Source organism: Xenia sp. Carnegie-2017, unplaced genomic scaffold (assembly GCF_021976095.1).
Source record: "Xenia sp. Carnegie-2017 unplaced genomic scaffold, XeniaSp_v1 HiC_scaffold_2, whole genome shotgun sequence".
Taxonomy (NCBI): domain Eukaryota; kingdom Metazoa; phylum Cnidaria; class Anthozoa; order Malacalcyonacea; family Xeniidae; genus Xenia; species Xenia sp. Carnegie-2017.
Genome location: NW_025813482.1, coordinates 4,339,894 through 4,362,271, shown reverse-complemented (window position 1 = coordinate 4,362,271; position 22,378 = coordinate 4,339,894). Strand labels below are relative to the sequence as shown.

Sequence of the window (22,378 nt, the reverse complement as noted above, 5' to 3'; positions counted from 1 at the left end):
ATTGATGATCCATAAAGTACAGCTGAAACTTTCGCGTTGATTTCGTGAAATATTTTGTGACTTTGGATGCACCAAGCCAAAATTGATAACATAATTAAAGGATGGGTGACAGTGACTACAATTAAATCGATGCATGCGAGGACAAGAATCATATAGTAACATAATTTGCTTCGTAATTGATTGCTTTTCTTGAATGATGCGACCACAATGGTATTCAAGAACAACCCAATAATCATGGACGATGAATTAAAAATATAGAGTAAGACTGCATTTATGATCACAAAATTGTCCATTGTGTACGATCTAGTCTGCAAGTTATCATCTGCCACTAGGGGTATTTCGCGTTGCTTATATCTTACGTGTTTTATCATAAAATTTGAATTTAATGAGGAGGGAGTATTTTTATATATTGAGTATTGTTAGTACGTACATATTCTTAGGAGACTGTTACACATTGTAAATTGTCATGAAACTTGTCTAACGATACTTTTATCACACGAAATGCAGTGGGATGTTTAGTCATAAAAAGCAATTGAATGCGATAGTTTGGTAGAACGTGCAACAAATTATCCAATAGGAATTAAGCATGACAAAATTACTGCAAGAGCTGTTGCAAAACAAGATGGCATGTCGCATTCTGCAATATTGGACACCATATGTGACAAGACGTTTATTTAACACATATAAAGTAAAAGTATTGAATAATGCGTAACAGAAAAATTTAAAATAAATGTGTTGATTTTTCCTCTAACGTGTATTCTTGATTGATTTGCAAATATTCTTTGATCAATTTAATGATTTAATTAATGCAGCTCTGATCAGCTTGCACCGTTTGCACAGGCCAAAAGGAAAACAAAGTTTTAGACCAATCAGAGCACGTGTTTCATTGTTTTTATTTCATAAAGAGATATAACTTAAAAGGAATAAATTAAAAAAGGCAAGAAGAAAATATTTGTAGCCAGCACACTTTGCAATGAGTGAAAAAAGTCAAAATGGAGACGAGCTCCGAATTCGACCTAACTTGAGTTTTGACTTAAAAAATATTTTGCTCATTACAAAATACAAAGTGTACTGGCTTCCTACATTTTTGTATCAACTTTATTATTCAGTTTTATGCCTTATATCTTTTACTTTTACTTTATATAAATGTTGCATAATGTTTTTGTCCTATTTATCGTCCCATTTTTCAATGTTATCGATAATCATTGCAGTGTTTGCCAAAACTGACATCTATCTCTCACTACTTGCTTGCAAGCCACCGCAAGGTGTACTCAACTTGTGCTCAAGTGTACTCAATGTTGTAACAAAACAAACCGTGCTTGAGTAAAATTGTGGTATCAAGTGGAAGCACGATGACGAAAATATTGCGGGAAATATCAAATATGAGAATTGATTAGATATAACGAGTTAAATGATTTTATATTTCTGCCTTTTACCTTTAGTATTTGAACGTTCAAATGGAATCATAGCTAATATTTGAATATGAGTGGGAAGCGATTGATAGATGCGTTAAACAGGATAGGATATCATGATGAAAATCTGTCTGCTGAGAGCGTTGACTGGTTATTTGAAAATGAATGTATGTTGCCTTTCTTGGAGTGGTTCTGCGACAACCTTAGTTCACTAAATGTACTTACAGCCGACGAGGTTAAATGGTATGAATTTTGAATGTACTGTTCACTGTAGACTAAACAAGACAAACGTACAGACCCTGTACTACAAACTCAAAAAAAATTTTCTAATTCATGTTTTCTTTTTTGAATCACATTGAAACATTGACCAAACCAACAGCAAGCAAACGGCAAACGTTAAAAAAAAGGCGAAGCAAGTGAAAATTGACAAACACAATGCTCTTTCCTTGAACGTGCTCCCAGTATCGTGACTTTCATCTAATGTGAACGAAAAAATATTTTTTGAGAGTTTTGGACGAGAGTGGACATTACAAAAAGCAAAGAGCAAATCTTGAAATAGAACTTCTCATTTACATGTTTCATCAAATCTTGTCTTCAAACCTACAAGAAGACAATTCTCTTATGATTTAGTAATCATGTAATGGTTTACCAGATATAATAGTTTTCAATGTTAAAATTGACGTTGAAATTGGGACTTCAAAATAGATGTAGCAAACGTATGTTTGGACTAATACATGTAATCATTGAATATTATTTTATAAATTGTTTGTTGAATTTTAGCTGCAAGATTCAACTAGCTAAGAAGAGCAAATGTGTGAATTTTATTATTAATGTTTTTCCTTTGAAACAATTGATGTGTCACTTAATAAATGGAACAAAATAATTTACAATGTTTTTCTTTGGTATCTTGAGCTACACTGTCAGACTACATATCATTATCATAATTCCTGTCATTATTTTGTAGTTTTGATGAATTAAAAAATTCTGGGAAAGAAATTCTTGAGGTAATTCATCTATTCATGTAATTTCTGTTGTAATTATCCATTTCATCAGTAATCTTTAATAGTTCCTTTTTCAACGAGGTTGATTTGAAAAATGGTAAATGTGTTTTTTTGTTATCCTAAACATGCTTAATGTATAAATAGTTCCTGCTTCTTCCAAGGGTGACAATCTCACTGAAGCTTTGAAACGACTGTCAGCATTGGCAACGGATGACAATAGTGAAGATGAATTAAGGTATATTAGAGACATGCTTGTAAGATCGAATCTCTGCTTATAATAAGCAAAAGTGAATAGAGTAAGTTAGAAAAATTAAAAGCTCGATCAATATCTTGTTGATTGTATGAAATTTTCATGTACAAAGTAATTAATGGCTATTCAAACATTTTTAAAATTGGTTCGTACTTTCTCATGTTTTTCTTCAAGTGAGGAAATGGAATTTTTGATGGAGAAAAAAGATTTTCTGGAAGAAAGATTGGATGTCATGGTCAAGCAAAGGGATAAAATGAAGTATGTTGTTATTTTAAATTGTGTACATATATGATTTAAGTTTTCAAATAAAATGCACCTTGACTTGTGAGCTCTTATAAATACCAGTTGTACAAACAAAACATGATCAGACCTTCAACATGATTATGACTTTTTCAATTTCACTATGACAAAAAATGCTGCTACAAATGTAGATACAACAAATGCAAGCAATACATACATTCACAAATCTACAAAAAGATGATAGTAAAGAATCTAAAAGTTTACATGTTGATATAAGTATTTCACGAGGGCTTTAGAAGATTATGAAAGTTGTGAATGTTCCATGCTCAATATACATAAGATCATGCACAACTGAACAGTTAAACTTGTCATAAAACTGCTTAAAAAATAGTTATTTTTCTAACCACATCAGGTCACCGAGAAAGGTCTGTTAACACCTGTAAAAATCTCTCACTTATATCATAAATATGTTCAAGCAAGAAGCTAAATCAATGAGTATCTTTAAGATACACCCACATACTCATGCTTTCAAGGTCACAACAGCTATAATCAACACAGTGCAAATCAGTGATTAATGAAAACACACACAATCTATTTTCTAAATATACATCATTGCCATTTGAAACTTTCACCAATGTTTTTACGATCACTATTTCAACTTTATCATTTAATAACAAACCATAATCGTATTGAAAGCATTTCTTACAGAATCAATATATTATTGCTTATATGAAAAAGTCTCTTCAACAAAGATTAAAGTAATACATGATAATATTAAAATTACTCATTAATTTTTATGACATTTTTCATTGAGTTAACAACAAAAAATGGTGTTAAGATTTGATTGCAACTGAGTAAGTCAGCAGGAGAAAATAGCAAAAATGTCAAAAGGCATGATGCCGCATTTTTTACAATTGTCAATCAAATTTTAATTCATACACATTTTATTTGCAATTACTCATAGCATATTTATTAAATTTTTGTTTTGTAGTATTATGAGCGCTGAGTCTAATCATAGACAATCACGGTTGAAAGACTTAGAGGCTGAGGCAAAAAACAATTATAAAAAATGTTTGGAGGAGGCTTATTCAGCCGACGACATGGTGAGTACACTATACGTTACGTTAAAACTTGTTTTTTGTCATGAAGTCAATGGATGTTCACCTCATGATAAATGAACAAAATTAAATGGAGTTAATGAAGAAATGAAATAAATGTATGAAGTATTTTATGGTTGATTTAAATTACGAATCAAAAGGCAGTGATTTTTTTTAACTTTGCACTATCATTGAATCCCTAGTTCATATTGATAATATTTGTTTCGTTGATATTCAGCTGAACAATAGCTTGGATGAGTTGTCTAAAACAGTGGCTCAATTTTCGGAACTTTATGAGCAACCAGGATCAAACAGTGGTATGTTAGGATAAACTACTTCATTTCATGATGATATTGATTTTTTTTAAAGTTAACGATGTAATTTTGCCTGTTTTGGTTGTACACTACTTCTTTTTAACGATTTATTAGTAATTTTCTGCTGTAGTCTTTGTTTGTTTTTTTTGTTGATACGTACATTACAAAATTATTGTCATCCACGGGGAATTTCTTACGTGCCTTGGCAAAATTTCTGTCTTTAAAAATTGTTAATTCTTTCTTGACTTGTGACTTCCTTTCTAATGATTTCCTAAGAATTACCGGTTAAGAAAAGAAAATCTATCGTAAGGTATTTGTAAAAATGGTTTTTGCGAATTTTAAAGGAAGTTTTATTCAAATTATGGATAATTAGGAAGTGCTTTTTAATTATAGCCAACGATTGTAGTTGGCACAAAAGAAAAACGAAGTGAAGAATGAAAAAAATAGCCATGCACCTACGTACCTTATGAGCTTGCACTTTATGACTTAAATTTTTCATTTATTCTTTAAAATGCAATACTACAAACGTTTTATTCTTCTACAAATTGAAGGCAATGTGTTTGTGTCAACGTGTTTTATTACATTGACTAAAGTCTATAAAAATTAATGTTTTTAGATAGGAAAGCAGCAAGTTTTTTCTCGCAACTTTCTCTTCACGATTACCACAAAGCTGAAGAGGCGTTTACAAACGAACTTACAAAATATACAAAGAAGCAATTTTTTGACGTAAGTTTGGTCTTTATGTACGTGTATACACTGTTTAGATAACGATATGGCGCCGTCCTTAAAGGCTGTTTTTCAGTTTTATGACGCATTTAAATTGCGTCATGACAACATTCGCTGTTTACTGGTAGTGGTATATTATACTTTATTGAATATGTTGGAAATTTCCATCCAGCGATGCTTATGGGAATATTTTTTTACAAAAGGGAATAGCAGAATTAGCCAGCGGAACAGAAAAATCAAGATACACTTTTCTGGAAATCAGGGATCCTACAACGCTGTTTATTAAAGGTGTGTGGTTGAACAAATTATCATGGGAACATTGAGGTACTTAAGGGCATGGCGAGGGTTCTTTTTTGCTTATATGCTAAATAGCCTATAATCTTCATAAACAGACATTTTTTTAATTTTTTCTTATCTTCTTCATCAATTTCTTCATCGATACAAATTTCAACGTCATTCTTTCTATAGTAATCTTTCATCCATAGCAAACATTGATTCTATAGCAGGCATAATCAGCTTTTACGTACATACATCTTGTTATGTGATGAGTTTAGTGTTTCAATATTAGATTGAAAGCCGCGTTGTTGTGAAAAGTAATGAAAAAGAATGGTCATCTTAGTGTAATGTTGCAATTTGAATATTTAATTTTTAATTGAATTATATTAATTTATCACGTACAGGAGAGCCAAAAGATGTTACGGCAGGCGAAATAAAGCAATTGAACCGACTTCAAGCAATGTAAGTGATGAACAGACGTATATTGTAAAACGGCCTTCACTACTCTAAACCTTTTTCCTGTTATGGTTTGTAGCTATCCAATCAGTAAAATGAAAAGCATTCAGGCTGAAGCTAAAAATCACGGTGTCAATGCAGCCATTGCAGATGCTCGAGAGCAACTTTATCGATTAACAAACCGTTTGTATACGTGTGACAGTGCAACATTACGGTATGTTATGAATATGTTAGTGCAACATTACGGTATGTTATGAATATGTTAGTGTAACATTACGGTACGTTATGAATATGTTAATGTAACATTGCGGTACGTTATGAATATGTTAATGTAACATTGCTGTATGTTATGAATATGTTAGTGTAACATTGCGGTACGTTATGAATATGTTAATGTAACATTACGGTATGTTACGAATATGTTAATGTAACATTGCGGTACGTTATGAATATGTTAATGTAACATTGCGGTACGTTATGAATATGTTAATGTAACATTGCTGTATGTTATGAATATGTTAGTGTAACATTGCGGTACGTTATGAATATGTTAATGTAACATTACGGTATGTTATGAATATGTTAATGTAACATTGCGGTACGTTATGAATATGTTAATGTAACATTGCTGTATGTTATGAATATGTTAGTGTAACATTACGGTATGTTATGAATATGTTAGTGTAACATTATTGATTTTCCACAAAAATATCTTAAACTAACATGTATACTTGACCCAAATTTTCTATTTAAAGAGAGCAACTTAAAGAAACCGAACATGGTCTTATTCAATCCCGTAATCAAATTGCTGAAATGACGTCAAATTTACTGTCGCCATTAGTGGAAGAACTTGGTAAACTTCAAGTAAATAAAATACTCCGTGGAGATTATGATCTAAAAATAGCTCGGCAAGATTATTTCATTTCAAAGCAAGATCAGGTAGTAAACCTTTAACTTGTTCTCTTTACAGCAATTGTGGAGATAAAATTTTTGCCTCTGCAGCAGCACGTGCATGATTGTAAATGTCTTGTCTATAATTGAAATCGCCTGTTAATTTTCATCAATTACGTAGCTGCGTACATAGACACGCGAGTTGACCCCTGCAGCAGCATGTGCATGATTGTAATTGTCTTGTCTATAATTGAAATCGCCTGTTAATTTTCATCAATTACGTAGCTATGTACATAGACACGCGAGTTGACCCCTGCAGCAGCACGTGCATGATTGTAATTGTCTTGTCTATAATTGAATCACCTGTTAATTTTCATCCATTACGTAGCTATGTACAAAGACAGGCGAGTTGACCCCTGCAGTAGCATGTGCATGATTGTAAATGCCTTGTCTATAATTGAAATCGCCTGTTAATTTTCATCAATTACGTAGCTATGTACATAGACACGCGAGTTGACCTCTGCAGCAGCACGTGCATGATTGTAATTGTCTTGTCTATAATTGAAATCACCTGTTAATTTTCATCCATTACGTAGCTATGTACATAGACACGCGAGTTGACCTCTGCAGCAGCACGTGCATGATTGTAATTGTCTTGTCTATAATTGAAATCACCTGTTAATTTTCATCAATTACGTAGCTATGTACATAGACACGCGAGTTGATTGAAATTATGTATAAATATGTAGGTGATCAACCAGTTAATGCTACAGAGATCGCGTTATGAATTCCTGTCGATGATCTTTGAAGTAGAAGCTCAAAAACATAGAGATTCACATCATTTGTTGAGTAGTGTGCAAACGCTTCTTGAAAATGAATCAAAATCGTTTGATAGACGTAATGTATCCTTTGGCGTTATTTGTTTTTAAACTATAAACATAGGAAATACTTGATGTAAGTCTTCTGAATGTATTTGGATGTTAAGCAGTTTATTATTCAAAGGTGATATGAATGTTAACAATTTCTTAATAAAGAATTTTATCAGGATGTCATGTCAAATCCATTGTTACGAGATCCTGGCAAAAGCCGCGAGACAATTGACACACGCGATTCAACATTGATTCGTTTACATTCTTTATTAAGTAAGTTATCTGATAGCTTGATCATGACCATCAAAGATATTGATCATAAGCATCAAAAATATTGATCGTAAGTATCAAAGATATTGATCATAAGCATCAAAGATATTGATCATAAGTATCACATAGATTGATGATAAATATTCGGGAAATTTATCAATACTGAATGATAACTAACATTGATCATAACTATCAGGTTGATTTATAATAACTATCTCTAACTACATGATGACGTATATTATAGCATTTATTTATTTGGTTATAAAACTGCCCGATCTGTTTTAATTCCCTTTTTATTAATATTATTTTATATTGCTATTATTTAAAACTTCCAATATATGCGACAAAATATGTATTTTGAAGGGGAACTTCACATGTAGTCAATTTTAAAATAAATTTACTGATCACTATCTCCTTGCAACTAAGTTCTACAGGATGTATAAAAAAACTGAACAGTTTTTGTAAAATTTTTCCAAGATTTGCAAAGATTTGCACAAACTTTTGGCGGAAATAGTTAGTTGGGCAGTGGACTTTCAATGGTTCATCTGACGGTAAAATTATCGCAAATAAAAATTGTGTTACCCAGAGGCGCTTTTAAAATATCTTGTGCACGAAAATGACACTGCTGAAAAGCAATTGTAACAAATAAGCTTAACTGATTATGGCATGTGTTGTTCAAGCTAACAAAGTTTTAGAAAGTTTGGCTAATGCGAACGCTAAGGTCTAGTTCAAACGTCGAACTTTACATGAACCGAACGCATTTAAAGCAAAAGATAATGAGGAAGTTTATCTCATTTTTCGAAACAGGCCTTAGCCTACAAGCCGCAGGTTCTTTCGAATTTTTCGTTTTTAAATGCCCTGTTTTTCAAATCTCATTAATTGTGCGTAAATGTGAGCTTAACTTAATGCAAATAGGAATAATTGATGAAGATTAATTGGAAGGATACTTGATGAACATTTGAAGTTCTTTTGAAGACCTATTCTACCCACGATTTTGGAGATCTTGTGCGCTTATCATTCAAGCGACGTTTTCCTAACTAATCAGTTTTTTTGTACACCCTGTATGAAATTTGTATGATGTACTTTTGTGTTGCACATGTACATTTTTGTGTTATCGCGATTATGTTCTAGATAATATTCTCATATGTTCTCTCTTTTATCTTCCTTTACGACTATTTTAAAGATAAACAAGAAATCTTTGATAAAATGTGCATGATACATATGTCGTTATAAATATTTACTTGTATATATGTTTATTTTTCTTATTGCAGATGGCATGGATGACACAGACAAAAAGCCATCATTATTTCTTACATACGATGGCTTGCAAAAGAAAGCGGAAGAATTGAAGTGTGAGGAAGCGGACGTTCAAACTCAGTTGGTTAACCTGGAAAATTCACAGAATGAAAATGTGACCACTATGTGAGTAAATTTATTTATTTCCCATGCTCTGTTGTACATATTATGATTCTGTTGTATTGTTCCCCATTAGTTAGTGACGGGTCCAGGGTTAGTGCATTATTGCAGCTCATCAATTTAAAATACTACAGGGTTTATCAAAAATAAAGACCGTTAGGTATTGAATTGTTAAAATTTCACTGCGTGATCAGTATGCATAGCCCACGGGTGCATTATTTTTGCAGATTTTGATGTTAGATGTTACGTTAGATTTCCAGGAGACGAAAAGCTACTGTGCTTGTTACAAATATATGGAGAATATATGTATACGTAGCTGACAATATTCTTGCTCATTCATAGGCTTAACATACATTTGGGGACATTGAAATGTAACAATATGTCAATTTGATGTATTTGAAATATATATTATATTGTACCATTACCTCATGCCATGACCTCATGCAACATACATCTTTTGCCATGACCTCATGGAACATATCTTTGCCATGACCTCATGCATGCATCTTTGCCATGACCTCATGCAACATATATCTTTTGCCATGACCTCATGCAACATAAATCTTTGCCATGACCTCATGCAACATAAATCTTTGCCATGACCTCATGCAACATATATCTTTTGCCATGACCTCTCATCTTTGCCATGACCTCATGCAACATAAATCTTTTGCCATGACCTCATGCAACATAAATCTTTTGCCATGACCTCATGCAACATAAATCTTTTGCCATGACCTCATGCAACATAAATCTTTTGCCATGACCTCATGCAACATAAATCTTTTGCCATGACCTCATGCAACATAAATCTTTGCCATGACCTCATGCAACATAAATCTTTTGCCATGACCTCATGCAACATAAATCTTTGCCATGACCTCATGCAACATAAATCTTTGCCATGATCTCATGCAATAAATCTTTGCCATGACACGTTGCAGTTTTCATGTTACAAAAGATATCATTTTAATTCTATGGAGTAAGACAGACGTTTGCATTTCAGGGAGCAAAGCGTATGCGAATATCTGAAGATGCTTTATGGAGGATCTACAACAGCAAATGGTTTACCTCTTCTAAGAACAAAAGTGAGTTAACGTTTAATAGAAATTTAGAGCGACGACATTTTCATATATCTGAAAATTGTTTTCCGTGCATAAGTAGCTATATGCTTTCATATTTTGCTTCTCGGCTTATGGAGCATTCAATAATGGCTATTTTATTTAATCTAGCTTTAAAGTAAATGGTTTGAACCCGGGACCTTTTACATGACATGACCATTTACAAACATGTAATCTAGCTTTATTATTGTTTTGTTTGCTTCAGACAGGTACAATAACTTGCCATTTCTTAAATCTCGTTTGTTTCCCTTCATTGTTTTTAAAAGCATTTTACTTATGAAATTATGAATTTTCACAATTAGGTTTGTCGGCAATGTCCTACATATGTCAGTTTGAAGATAGTTGTAAAGGAAGAGAACTGATAATTTTCATCATGATAATCGTTGTGCGTTTTCATCTATCATGAATTACATTGCAATTGTGCAGTCGATAAGCCAATGGTTTATTAAATTATTTATGGTCAGTTTTCTATTCTAAATAAATACAATTTCATAACAAGGGTTGAAAGTGGGGTTCAATGTAGACTACATATGTCCTCCACCCCCCCACCCCCCTACCCCTACACCAGTTCCCTCCATGTCGATGTCACGTGTTCGATACCTTAATTGTTTTGATCTCAAAAAAGCACTACGTGATTTTCGTTCCTACACGTGTGATATTTCAACATTGATGCATTTTATTTTCTCTATTTGTGCAGGCTTTATCTAATGGAATAGATCAGCTACTTGATTTTTTGACAACGTTGGAAAATTCTGTCATGGATGTAAAAAAAGATCGTGAATCTAAGAAACGAGTGAGTTCAGTCAATAATGTCTCTTCATTTGATCATTTTATAATCTGTCCTTTCTTTAATATTTAAAAACGCATGTTCGATTTCTTATATTCCTAGGTTTTAAGCGCCGATTCTTTGAATCCCATGGAACGACGGCTATTTATACATTTCTTTACAAATCCTGAACGCTTGATACAAACTTTCGTTGATCTCAAGGCAAGAGTGGAATCTCAAATACTATCCAAAGGTGAAAGTTAAAAAGACGTGTTTTTCTTCTTTCCGGTAAGTCAATGTGTTTACTCACCATCAAAGCAAGCTAATATTGTATTAAGGATTGATTTGCGACAATCGGCATGTTTTGTCAAGCGAAGTCTTTTTGGTAGAAAGTTGGCAAGTCTATGTTTTCAATTATAATCCTGAAAAAGGAGCTATAGTTTTCCAATGGGATACATTTTTCAAATACTCCACATTAAATCTCTTTCCATTTATAAGCCTTGCCGGTAATTTTCTGAATCCCGAACAGTGATTGTGATAAATGACCAATATATGACATGGATTCTTTATTTTATATTTTCCATGTTCTCTCAATGTGTAAATCACGAATTTTTCCACCCCGACAATATTTTGACGAACCATTAATGTGTTCAAAACTTTTTTCGACAAAGGTCTGACAAGGTTCATCACGAACGCATCGTGGGAACCGATGTATCTGGCCTGGGCTGAGCATAAATCGTTCTCTTTACAATATTTATTTCTTTCGTGCCTTGTCAATGCGTAAATAGTACCACGCCTCAGACTTTTTTCATTCAGTTTTTGGAAACCATGTCCCAAGTAGCAATCAGCATTCATTATAATCGCGGTTTTATTTAGAAGAAATTGGGATATATAACGAAATGCGTCACCATAGCGCATTCGACGGTTTAGAGGATGATAACGTATTTTGTTTATGTTGCTCGTCGTTGTTAAATTGCTTATGTATTCATCATCGTGATCATTTTCTAAAAGAAGATGAATTCTTTCCACAAGGGAATGATTTAGATTCAATTTTAAGGTATTAATGTACTCCTTTTGTCTCTCATATTGATCATGATGCATTACTGGAAACTGAGTTACGATATGAATCGTTCTTCCTTTAAAATATCTATTGGTTTGGGTTGTTTTAGTCTGCAGAACTATTTCATCTAAAGACTTGAACATTGCCAAGTAAATTACCATGGAAAACGTGAATAAAATTGAAATGGGCAACACGTAATTACAAGTATTTTGACAGCTGAAGATTAATATTTTTCGCATAATTATCGAAGGTAGACGTTTAGGGTACCGAATCTCGGCTTATGTATCAGTTTGTTACGAAACTATTGTTCAGTTCAGCAATTTATTTCACTGAGATTCACTTTCTCATGACAAACTGCTACCTTCTTTGGCTTTTTAACTCTATACTTCACCTCAAATTGTGTCTTTCCATCAAACGCTTTAAATTTGTTTTGTGTTGTGCAATGTTAAACGTTAACTCTTCAGTTGTTCATCGGTGATTTATTTCATCTTGTTACACGTTTCTTGCTCATTGTAAATAAAGAAATTGAAGTAGTTAGCTGGTGGCAACTTCTCACGTGTGCGCATGTGTGACTGACGTTAACTTCTCACGTGTGCGCATGTGTGACTGACGTTTCACAGCATTAACACCAGGGGGCAGTTGCACGAAGGCCGAATAGCACTGTTCACTGGATAGCAATTTTTTCTCAACATTTAAAAAATCTCTTATAAGAGAAAAATATTCGATTTGAACTGTGCAATCATTGAAATAAAATATTATTTCGAAGATAACAAAATTTCTTTGTCATAAGAAAAATAAAAACACTTTTTTACAAGTTTGAAAATTGTTGCTATACAATGGATAACGATACCCAGGCTTTGTGCAACCGGCACCAGTTCTTTAACAAAATGACCATGTTTTGGCAGTTTTGCGTCCACTAAATTTGCTATCTTTAGATAAATATTACTTGCCCGGCGAAAAATAAATAAAACACCCATTAAAAAATATACATCCAATAATATTCCTCCAAAGACTACAATTCTCGTTAGTAAATCGATCGCAATAAATTAGTTATTTTTAATTGGTTCGTGAAGTAGTTAGGCGTTAAACCTTGCAGTATTAAAACTAGCTAGAATTAGGAACGTATCGTAGAAAAAAATTTCAAAAATTTTAATTTGGTCAAAAGATTTTCTAGTCATATAACGGTTTAAAGTTGCCTTTCAACGGACCTTGCATTGTCCAGTTGTGGCGTGAAGTCTGGATCTAGAAAAGTGCTGATGTTATCAAGGTAGTCGCTATATATATCTTGTATTGAGGAGTCTCTTGAATGACGTCACAAAAGTAAGTCGCTCCAGTCTTTTCGGACGACGGACAAGATCCATCGAAAGACCATGAAAATTCAACGATTTGACCAACATAAAAACTTTTTCACTGATATGTTAAAAATCATAAGTTAATTTACTATCGCATGTAAAAATTTCTGCCGAAAGGGGCACTTTAAAACTGTATTTCTGGACTACTGTAATATACTTATCAAAACTATGAGATTGTGTTCGTGAGGAAGTGGACGACCACATAATGTGGAATACAGCATGTTTGTATTGCGTGTTTTATGTATTAAAAAGGCTTGCCGTAATTGTGTATAAAGTTTGTGGTATTCACTCTTTTACCGATGAAATATGTCGTGTTTTACGTGTTGATTAAGTTAATTTAGCCTAAATTAAATGAAAAATTTTTTGATATCTTTGTTTGGAGCCTGGGGTTATCGATACATCCATATTCAAAACGTTGTATTGACATCAACAAGTCTCTAACATTACTATCATAAATAACTTCTATTTTGCAAAATATACAACCATTATTATCTTTACACATTGAATAATATATTTTTTATCGAATGCAATGTTTTCATAACTTCGTTATGTTTTATAATTTCGTAGTTTATCAGTTAGCGATCCGTTTGCATAAAGTTTATCAAAAGAATAATGAGTCATAGAGCAGATGGGAATCTAAAAGCAGCAGTCAATAGTCACGACATTCAGAGATTGGGAAGACTTCTTGTTCTAGATGGTGAACGTTTGAGAGATCTCTCTCCCGTTGTATCTTTTCCTAAATACAGAAAGCTACGCAGAGGTTCCATTCTTGACAGCTTATTGCGCCTGTAGGTGGAATGCTTCCTGGATTTTTTAAACAATCTCTTTCGATAATTGGAAGATAATGAAGTCATCTTTTGCACTCTGTCGTGAAACCTCCCACTTCTTACAGGCGTGTTTTCAAATACTGCCGTACTGGATTGAAAGTGGTGTGTAGTCGGCGAGAAACGGAATATTTCCGGTATTGACCATGACGTCACTGACTCCGATCGACTTACTATCGGTGAATGAACCAACCGATAGAAGTCTTTATTGACTGGCGTAGGCAGTGCCTTTGTCCTGGCGGTTGGCTCATTTTGCTTCAATGTTGAATGATTTGTTGAAGAATTTTTGAGATCGGAGCCGAACACTGAAGATTGGTAAAGTTCCTCCCGTGCATGTTTTCTATGATGAAAAATTATGATAAAATTTAACAAACTCGTCAGTATCTAGTATTGATAGGTAGATATTTCCTGAAAACAACTATTGTGCATAGAAATTTACGTGAATTTGTGAGTATGAGTTGCGCACGATATGTGTTTTACTTATTCATTCAGTGTTGGTTATTAAGGATGAAATATAATTTGTCAGGATGACTAAGACCCAATGAAGGGAGTCGTATATTATTATATATTATTATATGGCAGCGTCACTTCCGCAAAATGGCGAGCTTTGATTGGCTTACAAACATTTTTGCCGGTCCATTATTTTCCCGTAATCGACCACGGTCCAAAACCCGTAATTTTAAAGTCAAATGTAAACAAACTTCGTAATGCAAACAGCAAAACGCAAGAAAAACGAAACAAAAAAACATTTACGGATGTGAGTCGAAGGAAAACACTCGGAAAACAGTTCAACTTTCCAGACGATAAAATTTGAAACGATTTAATTTTTACTGACGAAAACTATAAAAGTGAAAGGCAACCCGTAAAAAAACAGCAAGGACGAGAAAGCATATAACAAACCTTTTAATAACCTCGATTTCTTGGTCTTTACTGAGAAATATCGTATCTTTTTGTACAAACCTCGCCCAAGACCTGGGTCTGATATTTCTCCGTAAAGACCTCGAGCTCGGTTATTAAGGGCTTATTAATTACCACCATGATCTACGAGCAAAACATAGTGAGGCTATTGAGGTTAAACAACTTCTACCTTGGTGATTCTTCTTGATCTGAAGATGAAAATACATCGCTATCAATATATTCATGTTTCTGTACAACAAGATATGGATCCCATTGTAATGATTCATTTCGTGTACTTATTAATCCCTCGTAAATCCCAGCATGAACTGCATGACTTAATTTAAGCCATAGAAGACGAGATCTCTTTTTTACCTAATAAGGAATATTGGTTTAATGCTTCATTTTTCTATACTCTTAAGGCATACCTTATGAAGGTTAACGGGGCCTTAACCCTTCTTAAAACATATTTGAAAACTGATGCTTCTCTTGTGTTGCCTATACATTTCTACAAATTCGTAGTACTTTATGAACAGAAAAAAGGAACATCTCACATTTCGTTCTCTTTTCACACCATGTAATGCTTGACTTTCCTCATCGTGATTAGTATAAGATGATTGAACCCTTTTTCTTTTATTCACCTTCATTGGGATAGATAAAAGAAAAACATAACATTAGCTACGATGCGTTATATTTTAAACTAAAATGGGCCACTGTATAGTGCATGGAGACTGTTGAATGATTGTTCAGAACCGTGGTTTTCTGTTGAAAATATTGGCGTTAATACCTGTGTGGTTTTAGCCGCGGTTATACTTCTTACGAAAAACACTTCCCGATTGCTAATATCAACTCCGAGCTCACCTAACGATACAATCACGTGACCTACATTAAATTTTCTGGAGTAGCGATTAAATCGACTTATCTCGAAATGAATTGAGTAAGAAAAAAAATCCACTGAAGCTATAGTAAACGTATAAGTCCTTTTATAATTTCCACCGTTCTTGTCGCCATCAAAATCATTCACTTGTTGGGAAATTAGACGAACGCTGACAAAAGCCTTCGTTTCTTCTTCCGTGATTAATGGTAGATTTTCGCCTTTAATAAGTTTTATCGTCAGAGTTGATCTAAAATGTAAGTTAAAATAAATTCTGTTTATGTTATCATAAATTACTGACAACATACGGAGCTTTCATAAAAAAAAAAATTATGAGGTATTATGACAGTATAGAGCTACATTTTATTTCGCTCAACGTTGCTGCTACAAGATGGTTTAATATTTGATGATTGCAAAGTATGTCAGTAACATATAAACAGCAAAGCATAAAAGAAAAAAACTGCATGACAATCCGTGTATTTTTTATGTCAGCATTTAACAAGGTATTTTCTTACTTTTCGTTGTCATATTTTAGAGAAAAATAGAGTCGTCCTGAATCAGTTCTATCCTCCAGTAATGTATAATCCACTGTCTCATTACATTCATCATAATCATGGTTGACCTTTAAAAAATGTAGATATTTTTAATTGCATTATCACAAAGACTCAAAATAACAACGTGCAAGAAAAAAAGTTGGTTTTTTTTGTCCATTTATTGTGTAGATAGTATGGTGAACTCGAATAATTTTTCCATATTTTTTTAAGACAATAACATGTAACCTCAACTCGTTTTTTGTAAGTCAGAAATGACAAGGGAAAAAGTTGTTTTCCCGATAGTAGTTCCCCCCAAGACAAGTGATCCCTAGAACAACATTCAAGGAATTTTACTCGAATTTGTGTCTAATACATGGGTCAATTAAGTTGAAAAAGGTCACGTTTCACTGTTGTATTGGATATGAATTATGAATGAGGTTCAAGACAGGGTTTTTTTTTACCTGCTTTACGTTTGCTTCCTGCTCTAGCATGTGTGTGTTACTTTGAGGTAAGACAATATAATTCATGGCCTGTTGTTGACAATTTGGTCGATTACTAGTGTGGACACGCGTAATGTTTCTCCATTTGCGTATCATGAAGACGATAACCATCCCGAGAACAAATATTACCAACAAACCGCATTCCACGGAAATTATGAGTTCAAGGTTATTCATTGGCCATCTGAAATGAGTTTAGCTGTCATGTAGGTACAATTGCCACAGGTGATAACAATAATGTTTTTTTGAGAACAACTTGTTTAATGACAACAAGTTTATATTAGGTGTTGTGTGAAATGTAACTGATTGGCTTTAATCGTAGAAAATTTATGGCATATCGCAAAGCCTGAAAAAAATCCGGCAGCATGGCAGCGTGGGTCAGGAAATTTTTTGACCTCACAAGAAGCTTTTTGAGGGGAAAAACGTCACGAATGCATACGTATGCACAAAGGAATAAATGATTTCATTTATTTCATTTATCGAATGAAAAAACTGTAAATTGAAAAAAGTTTAAAATGGCAATTGACTAAACAAGAGCAAGAGATTCTTGCGGCTGACTTTGGTGCAATGCTTTTAGTAAACATGCAATTTTTTTGGAGGAAATTGTTTGTATACGAACGTCTGCTTCCAGAAAGAAAAATATTTTATAGAGACTTGGCATATCACTGTTGAAATCATATGATCTTCACCCATCTAATATCAGCATCATAGCAACGATTTAAACATTATCCGAACATCATGCAAGCAAAAATTATGACCAAACGTTAAATGCAAAAAATGCATTATGATCTACTTTTAGTTTTTGAATAAAATAATTGATGACAGTCCACAATACAGAGATCTATTAGAGATGATTGAACTGTCTGACCATAGCAATATTTTACCGATAAAGCAGCATGTATGTACGAATAGTCGTATTGACTGCCATTCCACACTAAAATTATTACATCATTTAATTGAAATGTAGCTGTTTATTTTTTTTCTATAAAAACAACTACAATATTGCTCTTATTATAGTTTATGTCAGTTATGTGTGCATTTAAAAGTAAGATCAAAGAGAAGTAGACAAAGCTAGCTCCTTATAATATCAAGTTACAAATCAGTCGACAATCTTAACAGTTTTTATAATTTGAATTTTTTTCGTGGCTCTAATATGTCAAACTGCTCAAAAGACTATATAGTTAAGCCAAGCTAAGCATGGCAGCTTACGTCTAACTTAGCTCACCTTAAAAGGACTGATATGTGCATGAAATGTACGTATATTGCTGCCTATGAGTAATATTTACAAATTAATTTCACTAAATTAGTAATTTTATTCTCACTCGACAGCATGTCTTGTTATTGCAATAATTTAATTATTTTGAGTGGAAAGTTGCTTGTAGCTCAATCATAGAGATTCACAAACCAAATACATTGTTCTATTTTGCATATCGAAGTAGCTATTAAAGATACCATGTGTAACATACTTATCAATTAAACTACATGATACTGTCGCAATTTTTCAATGAATGAACAAGCTTCACCAGTACTGCTCATCTGCTCTCCGCTGTATGCGGTACGAAAATCAAATCGATAATTCATAAATAGAAGATCAAAACCTAGAGTTTCTTCGACATAATAAAGCAAAATGTTTTTTGTACATGAGTTATTATTCAAGTAGTGTTTTGTCGGATACGATCCGATCAATATGTTATACATCATTCGTTATTAAAACCGTTAGAAGCTATTGAGTTTGGACGAAATATTACCTGCAAAATGATCTCCAGATCTTTTCATAGCTCTTAACTATTGATTCTATTCATCGACTGCAATTTTTGTGTGAATATAAGCATGCGATGTTTGCCCCCTACTGTAATATTACACTCGAATGAACGCTTGACAGGTTCACGGTTTCAATTTTCATGGATGACTGAGGGAAACATTGTGCATTTATTAAATATTTAAAAAAAAGGTCAATATTTTCATTGTGCCTCTATTTACAAATTAATAGGTGTCATGTTATCTTATTTGTAAGCCGGGTTAAATCATTTTATGCTGTTGATAGTTGCCTTTTGGATTTTATGTAGGGCTTACAAGACTTTTCAAAAATACTTCAAGTTGTTGGGTTAATTCCAAAATTAATCACTGATTCAGAGTTCTCTTGTTCAGTGGTTTGATTTCGATGTGAGTTGCTTGGTTTTTTCAATAATCACTTCGTTGAGAATCCCCAGTTAAGATTTTAAATACCAATTAGTTCATAGTTTCTTTCAGACTGTTGATTACTTTTGTTGTACCGTTTTATTGTTACAGTTTAACCGTCTGCTTTACGTGTTATTTACTGATGAACATGCGTCATTAGTAGTTACCATTGAAAAGCAAAAAAGTGATTGAATAAATTTCATGAAGCATATATTGTTTTATGTACAATCACAGTGCTTGCTCATTTATTAACTTTCAACAGAAAACGTCGTTATTCTTTTCTAATAAAACCCTGCTGTGCTAATCAGAACGATATATGAGTATGTACGCGATTATGCTTTTCTTAGTAACTAGGCTTGCAGCCGTTGATAATAAAACACCGTTAGTTTACAAACCTATTTTTTCCTATTCTTTATCTTTTAAAGAGATGAGGAATGCTCTAAATGCTCTGATGTTTACAGTTGATAAAGATTATTGAACCGACTTGGTTTTGATCTTCTGTATCTGACACCGATCCCAAGCAATCCAATATAACAGTTTCTATATTATGTCCATCGTTTATTTGATGCACACACATCCGAGAAAATGAAATATCTGCTTTCTTTCACATATTCAAATTATGAATATCTTAGAAACGGATTATTGATATAGATATAACTGTCTTTAACGTATTTATTTTTTCTGTTTTAACTTTCTAACAGGTTGTTTGCTCTATGGAAAGTTTACCTACCTAAAAAATATAAGCTTACACTTCCGTCGACTTTTCTTTTCTGAACATTGAAAATAAGCAATTTACTGAAACCACTTTTCCATCGTCGACTCAAGCAAATTTAAAGCCTGATTAATACTATTGCATTAATGAGCACAAGTGACACGGGTTCCATAATTTGATGAAAATTTATTCGAATACAAAACATGTAGTGTTAAAATCCAACTCGCATTCAAATATGTATTGTTTTGGAAATTTGTCTTGACAAGCCCACGCTTCTTTTGTGATAATTGCTAATCGAGCTGTACTGCAATTGGCTCCGACGATTATTACAATAAATTGATGTCACCTGAGGAAATTCACGGCAGCTGTAAACTACAGTTTTGACAGACTATACAAAATTGTCCAACGCGTAATTATGGTTAGAAGCGTTCGAGCTTTCTTACTAATTTCGTCGAATTTGCTGTGCAAGTAGCTAAGTAAAACACATTCATCAGGCGGTACATCCATATTGCCTTACACAGAAATGTTTTGGAACTCCGTTAGATTTCTTCGACTGACTTGCTAAGTACACAATGTAATATTTGTTGAAAAATATGTAATTTTAATTTAAGATTGTTCTTATAGAGACAGTACTTGTTCGATAGTCAAGCAGATGACATAGTGACTCACAATGCAAATAACACTTTGAACACTTGTTGCTAAAAAGACCTGCCAAAAACATACACGATAAATAATGCTTTTTAATGAGTTACGATGCAATTAAAGATCATATTTAAATTCAACACTAAGTGTGCATATCCAACATTTTATGGTTGTAATGATAATTAACGAGGTCATCTATACACTGGTGTACAAATAGTGTCCACTGTTCAACTACATAACACCTAACAAGGACCTTAATTAAGTGTCTACGCTTCTACGGGGTGCATTAAAAAAGCCTTTGAAATTACGTTTAAATTTATTTCATGATTCAGCAATAATTGATATCCCCATGGTGGGGATGACGCATTTGACAGGAGTTCTGTGCTTTGGATTTGCAATGAATAGCAACCGCAATTCGTAAATAGCTTCTGTGAAAGGTTTCTTATGTTTAAGAGATTTTTTGTTCATGTGTAAATGGTGTAATTTAACACAAAAAATACTTGTTGTTCAGTGGTTTGTTGGACCTTTTTAATCGAACTGATTGTTTATTACTAAGACACAAAACCCTTTAGAAGTGTACCTGTTTTATTAAACTCAATGCCTCATCATTTTACTAATCCTATGGATGTGCAAAATGTTGTCAGCGATGTGTTAATTATCATAGGCTTATTTATAATCTCTGTGTTATTTATTACATATCTTTGTCACAAGCACCAAAGCTTTTCGCTCTGTCAACATAACCTTTAATGAGCAAAATATGCACAAAAGCGCTCTCGTTAGATCAGGTATTAAAATTTCAGAAATTGGTCGATTTCTAAAGATCTTTTTTAATATACACCATGTAAATATTTGGAGTGGGAATTTTCTGTAGTCAGTGCACTTTCTAAGTCCATAGAAAGCTATAATAATGACCATATAGTATAAATATTCCATTGTTAATTATTCAATTCATTGACATTAATATATAGAACATCATCATTTACTTCAATGGTACATGCAAATCTCAATTCAACCATTATTAAAAACTCAAACATCATTCAACCAAGCCAGTAAGAGTCGATTTTTGTAATGTACGCTGGACTCTGAAGGAAGATGGTCTCTGGGCAGATTTTGAGATGATATACATATCATGGTAGGTTAATTACTGCTCAGCAAACATGCATCACCTTAAATTATGTTGGACATTTTGTCACAAGGAAGAAAATGCAAACGGGCCACAAAAATTGACTTTGTACTTATTGACTTATGCACGTTCAAATTTTCTTTGCACTGTGGCATTAACATGTGCTCTGAGATTGTCTAAGTTTTATGTTTCCCCGCATTGACTTGCCTATTGTTCTAACTTTTTATTACAATTATTCATATACTGAACAAGTTCTGCTTTAATATTTCATAGCCGTTGCGGTCTGCGCTTTAAAACAAATATTATAAGCTGAAAGTGTTTCCTTTGGACCCTAAGGTAATTTTGTCATTTAAATTACTCTTGATATGTGTATTTTTTGCAGGTGTACAATTAAACATCATGTATAGAACGGAAATATTTGTTTCTTGACCTCATGCATAGTTGTAAAAATCCTAAATCAACTACTATAAACCACTATACAATCTACATAAATGTATAGTGGTACGCATTAAAGTCGGGGGGCTCTATGAATCGTCTTTGATGGTCTGGGAGGTTAAACTTAAACGAATTCTTACGATCATTTA

General features: G+C 33.2%; 3 protein-coding genes across 6 annotated transcripts; 1 reads left to right on the top strand and 2 right to left on the bottom strand.

The window, feature by feature from the left end:
- The first annotated feature begins 77 nt into the window (after positions 1 to 77).
- On the top strand, positions 78 to 16,793 carry LOC124440134 (HAUS augmin-like complex subunit 3). Of its 2 annotated transcripts, XM_046990463.1 has the most exons (19): positions 78 to 259; positions 1,443 to 1,655; positions 2,377 to 2,416; positions 2,575 to 2,648; positions 2,838 to 2,921; positions 3,895 to 4,006; positions 4,239 to 4,317; positions 4,931 to 5,040; positions 5,244 to 5,328; positions 5,721 to 5,778; positions 5,852 to 5,986; positions 6,528 to 6,711; positions 7,413 to 7,565; positions 7,709 to 7,805; positions 9,074 to 9,224; positions 10,225 to 10,306; positions 11,037 to 11,132; positions 11,229 to 11,393; positions 16,645 to 16,793. In XM_046990463.1, exons 2-18 carry the CDS (start codon positions 1,483 to 1,485, stop codon positions 11,367 to 11,369), a joined length of 1,854 nt encoding a protein of 617 aa, XP_046846419.1. In that variant the 5' UTR covers positions 78 to 259; positions 1,443 to 1,482; the 3' UTR covers positions 11,370 to 11,393; positions 16,645 to 16,793. The 2 variants fall into 2 exon arrangements, with proteins under 2 accessions (XP_046846419.1, XP_046846418.1); XM_046990462.1 differs by lacking the exons at positions 78 to 259; positions 16,645 to 16,793 and adding an exon at positions 13,331 to 13,791 and having other exon boundaries at positions 1,382 to 1,655.
- Positions 10,758 to 12,662, bottom strand: LOC124440136. Its single transcript, XM_046990468.1, has one exon. It carries the CDS (start codon positions 12,402 to 12,404, stop codon positions 11,520 to 11,522), a length of 885 nt encoding a protein of 294 aa, XP_046846424.1. The 5' UTR covers positions 12,405 to 12,662; the 3' UTR covers positions 10,758 to 11,519.
- On the bottom strand, positions 13,907 to 20,202 carry LOC124440135. Of its 3 annotated transcripts, none has more exons than XM_046990467.1 (7): positions 20,048 to 20,202; positions 17,104 to 17,323; positions 16,625 to 16,731; positions 16,023 to 16,359; positions 15,790 to 15,876; positions 15,429 to 15,610; positions 13,907 to 14,681 (listed from the first exon to the last, which is right to left on the bottom strand). In XM_046990467.1, exons 2-7 carry the CDS (start codon positions 17,314 to 17,316, stop codon positions 14,183 to 14,185), a joined length of 1,425 nt encoding a protein of 474 aa, XP_046846423.1. In that variant the 5' UTR covers positions 17,317 to 17,323; positions 20,048 to 20,202; the 3' UTR covers positions 13,907 to 14,182. The 3 variants fall into 3 exon arrangements, with proteins under 3 accessions (XP_046846423.1, XP_046846422.1, XP_046846421.1); XM_046990466.1 differs by lacking the exon at positions 20,048 to 20,202 and adding an exon at positions 19,713 to 20,004; XM_046990465.1 differs by lacking the exon at positions 20,048 to 20,202 and adding an exon at positions 18,888 to 19,006.
- Between the last annotated feature and the right edge of the window lie 2,176 nt (positions 20,203 to 22,378).

What these genes read in the sequence shown, in the direction of transcription:
- LOC124440134 (XM_046990463.1), top strand. Translation starts at nt 1,483, where the DNA reads ATGAGTGGGAAGCGATTGATAGATGCGTTAAACAGGATAGGATATCAT. An exon ending in GCAACCAGGATCAAACAGTG is followed by an intron (nt 4,318 to 4,930) that starts GTATGTTAGGAT and finishes TAATGTTTTTAG; the next exon opens with ATAGGAAAGCAGCAAGTTTT. An exon ending in TACAACGCTGTTTATTAAAG is followed by an intron (nt 5,329 to 5,720) that starts GTGTGTGGTTGA and finishes TATCACGTACAG; the next exon opens with GAGAGCCAAAAGATGTTACG.
- LOC124440136 (XM_046990468.1), bottom strand. Translation starts at nt 12,404, where the DNA reads ATGCGAAAAATATTAATCTTCAGCTGTCAAAATACTTGTAATTACGTG.
- LOC124440135 (XM_046990467.1), bottom strand. Translation starts at nt 17,316, where the DNA reads ATGAATAACCTTGAACTCATAATTTCCGTGGAATGCGGTTTGTTGGTA. An exon ending in GTGTGAAAAGAGAACGAAAT is followed by an intron (nt 15,611 to 15,789) that starts GTGAGATGTTCC and finishes ATTCCTTATTAG; the next exon opens with GTAAAAAAGAGATCTCGTCT. An exon ending in GATCAAGAAGAATCACCAAG is followed by an intron (nt 14,682 to 15,428) that starts GTAGAAGTTGTT and finishes TTTTCATCATAG; the next exon opens with AAAACATGCACGGGAGGAAC.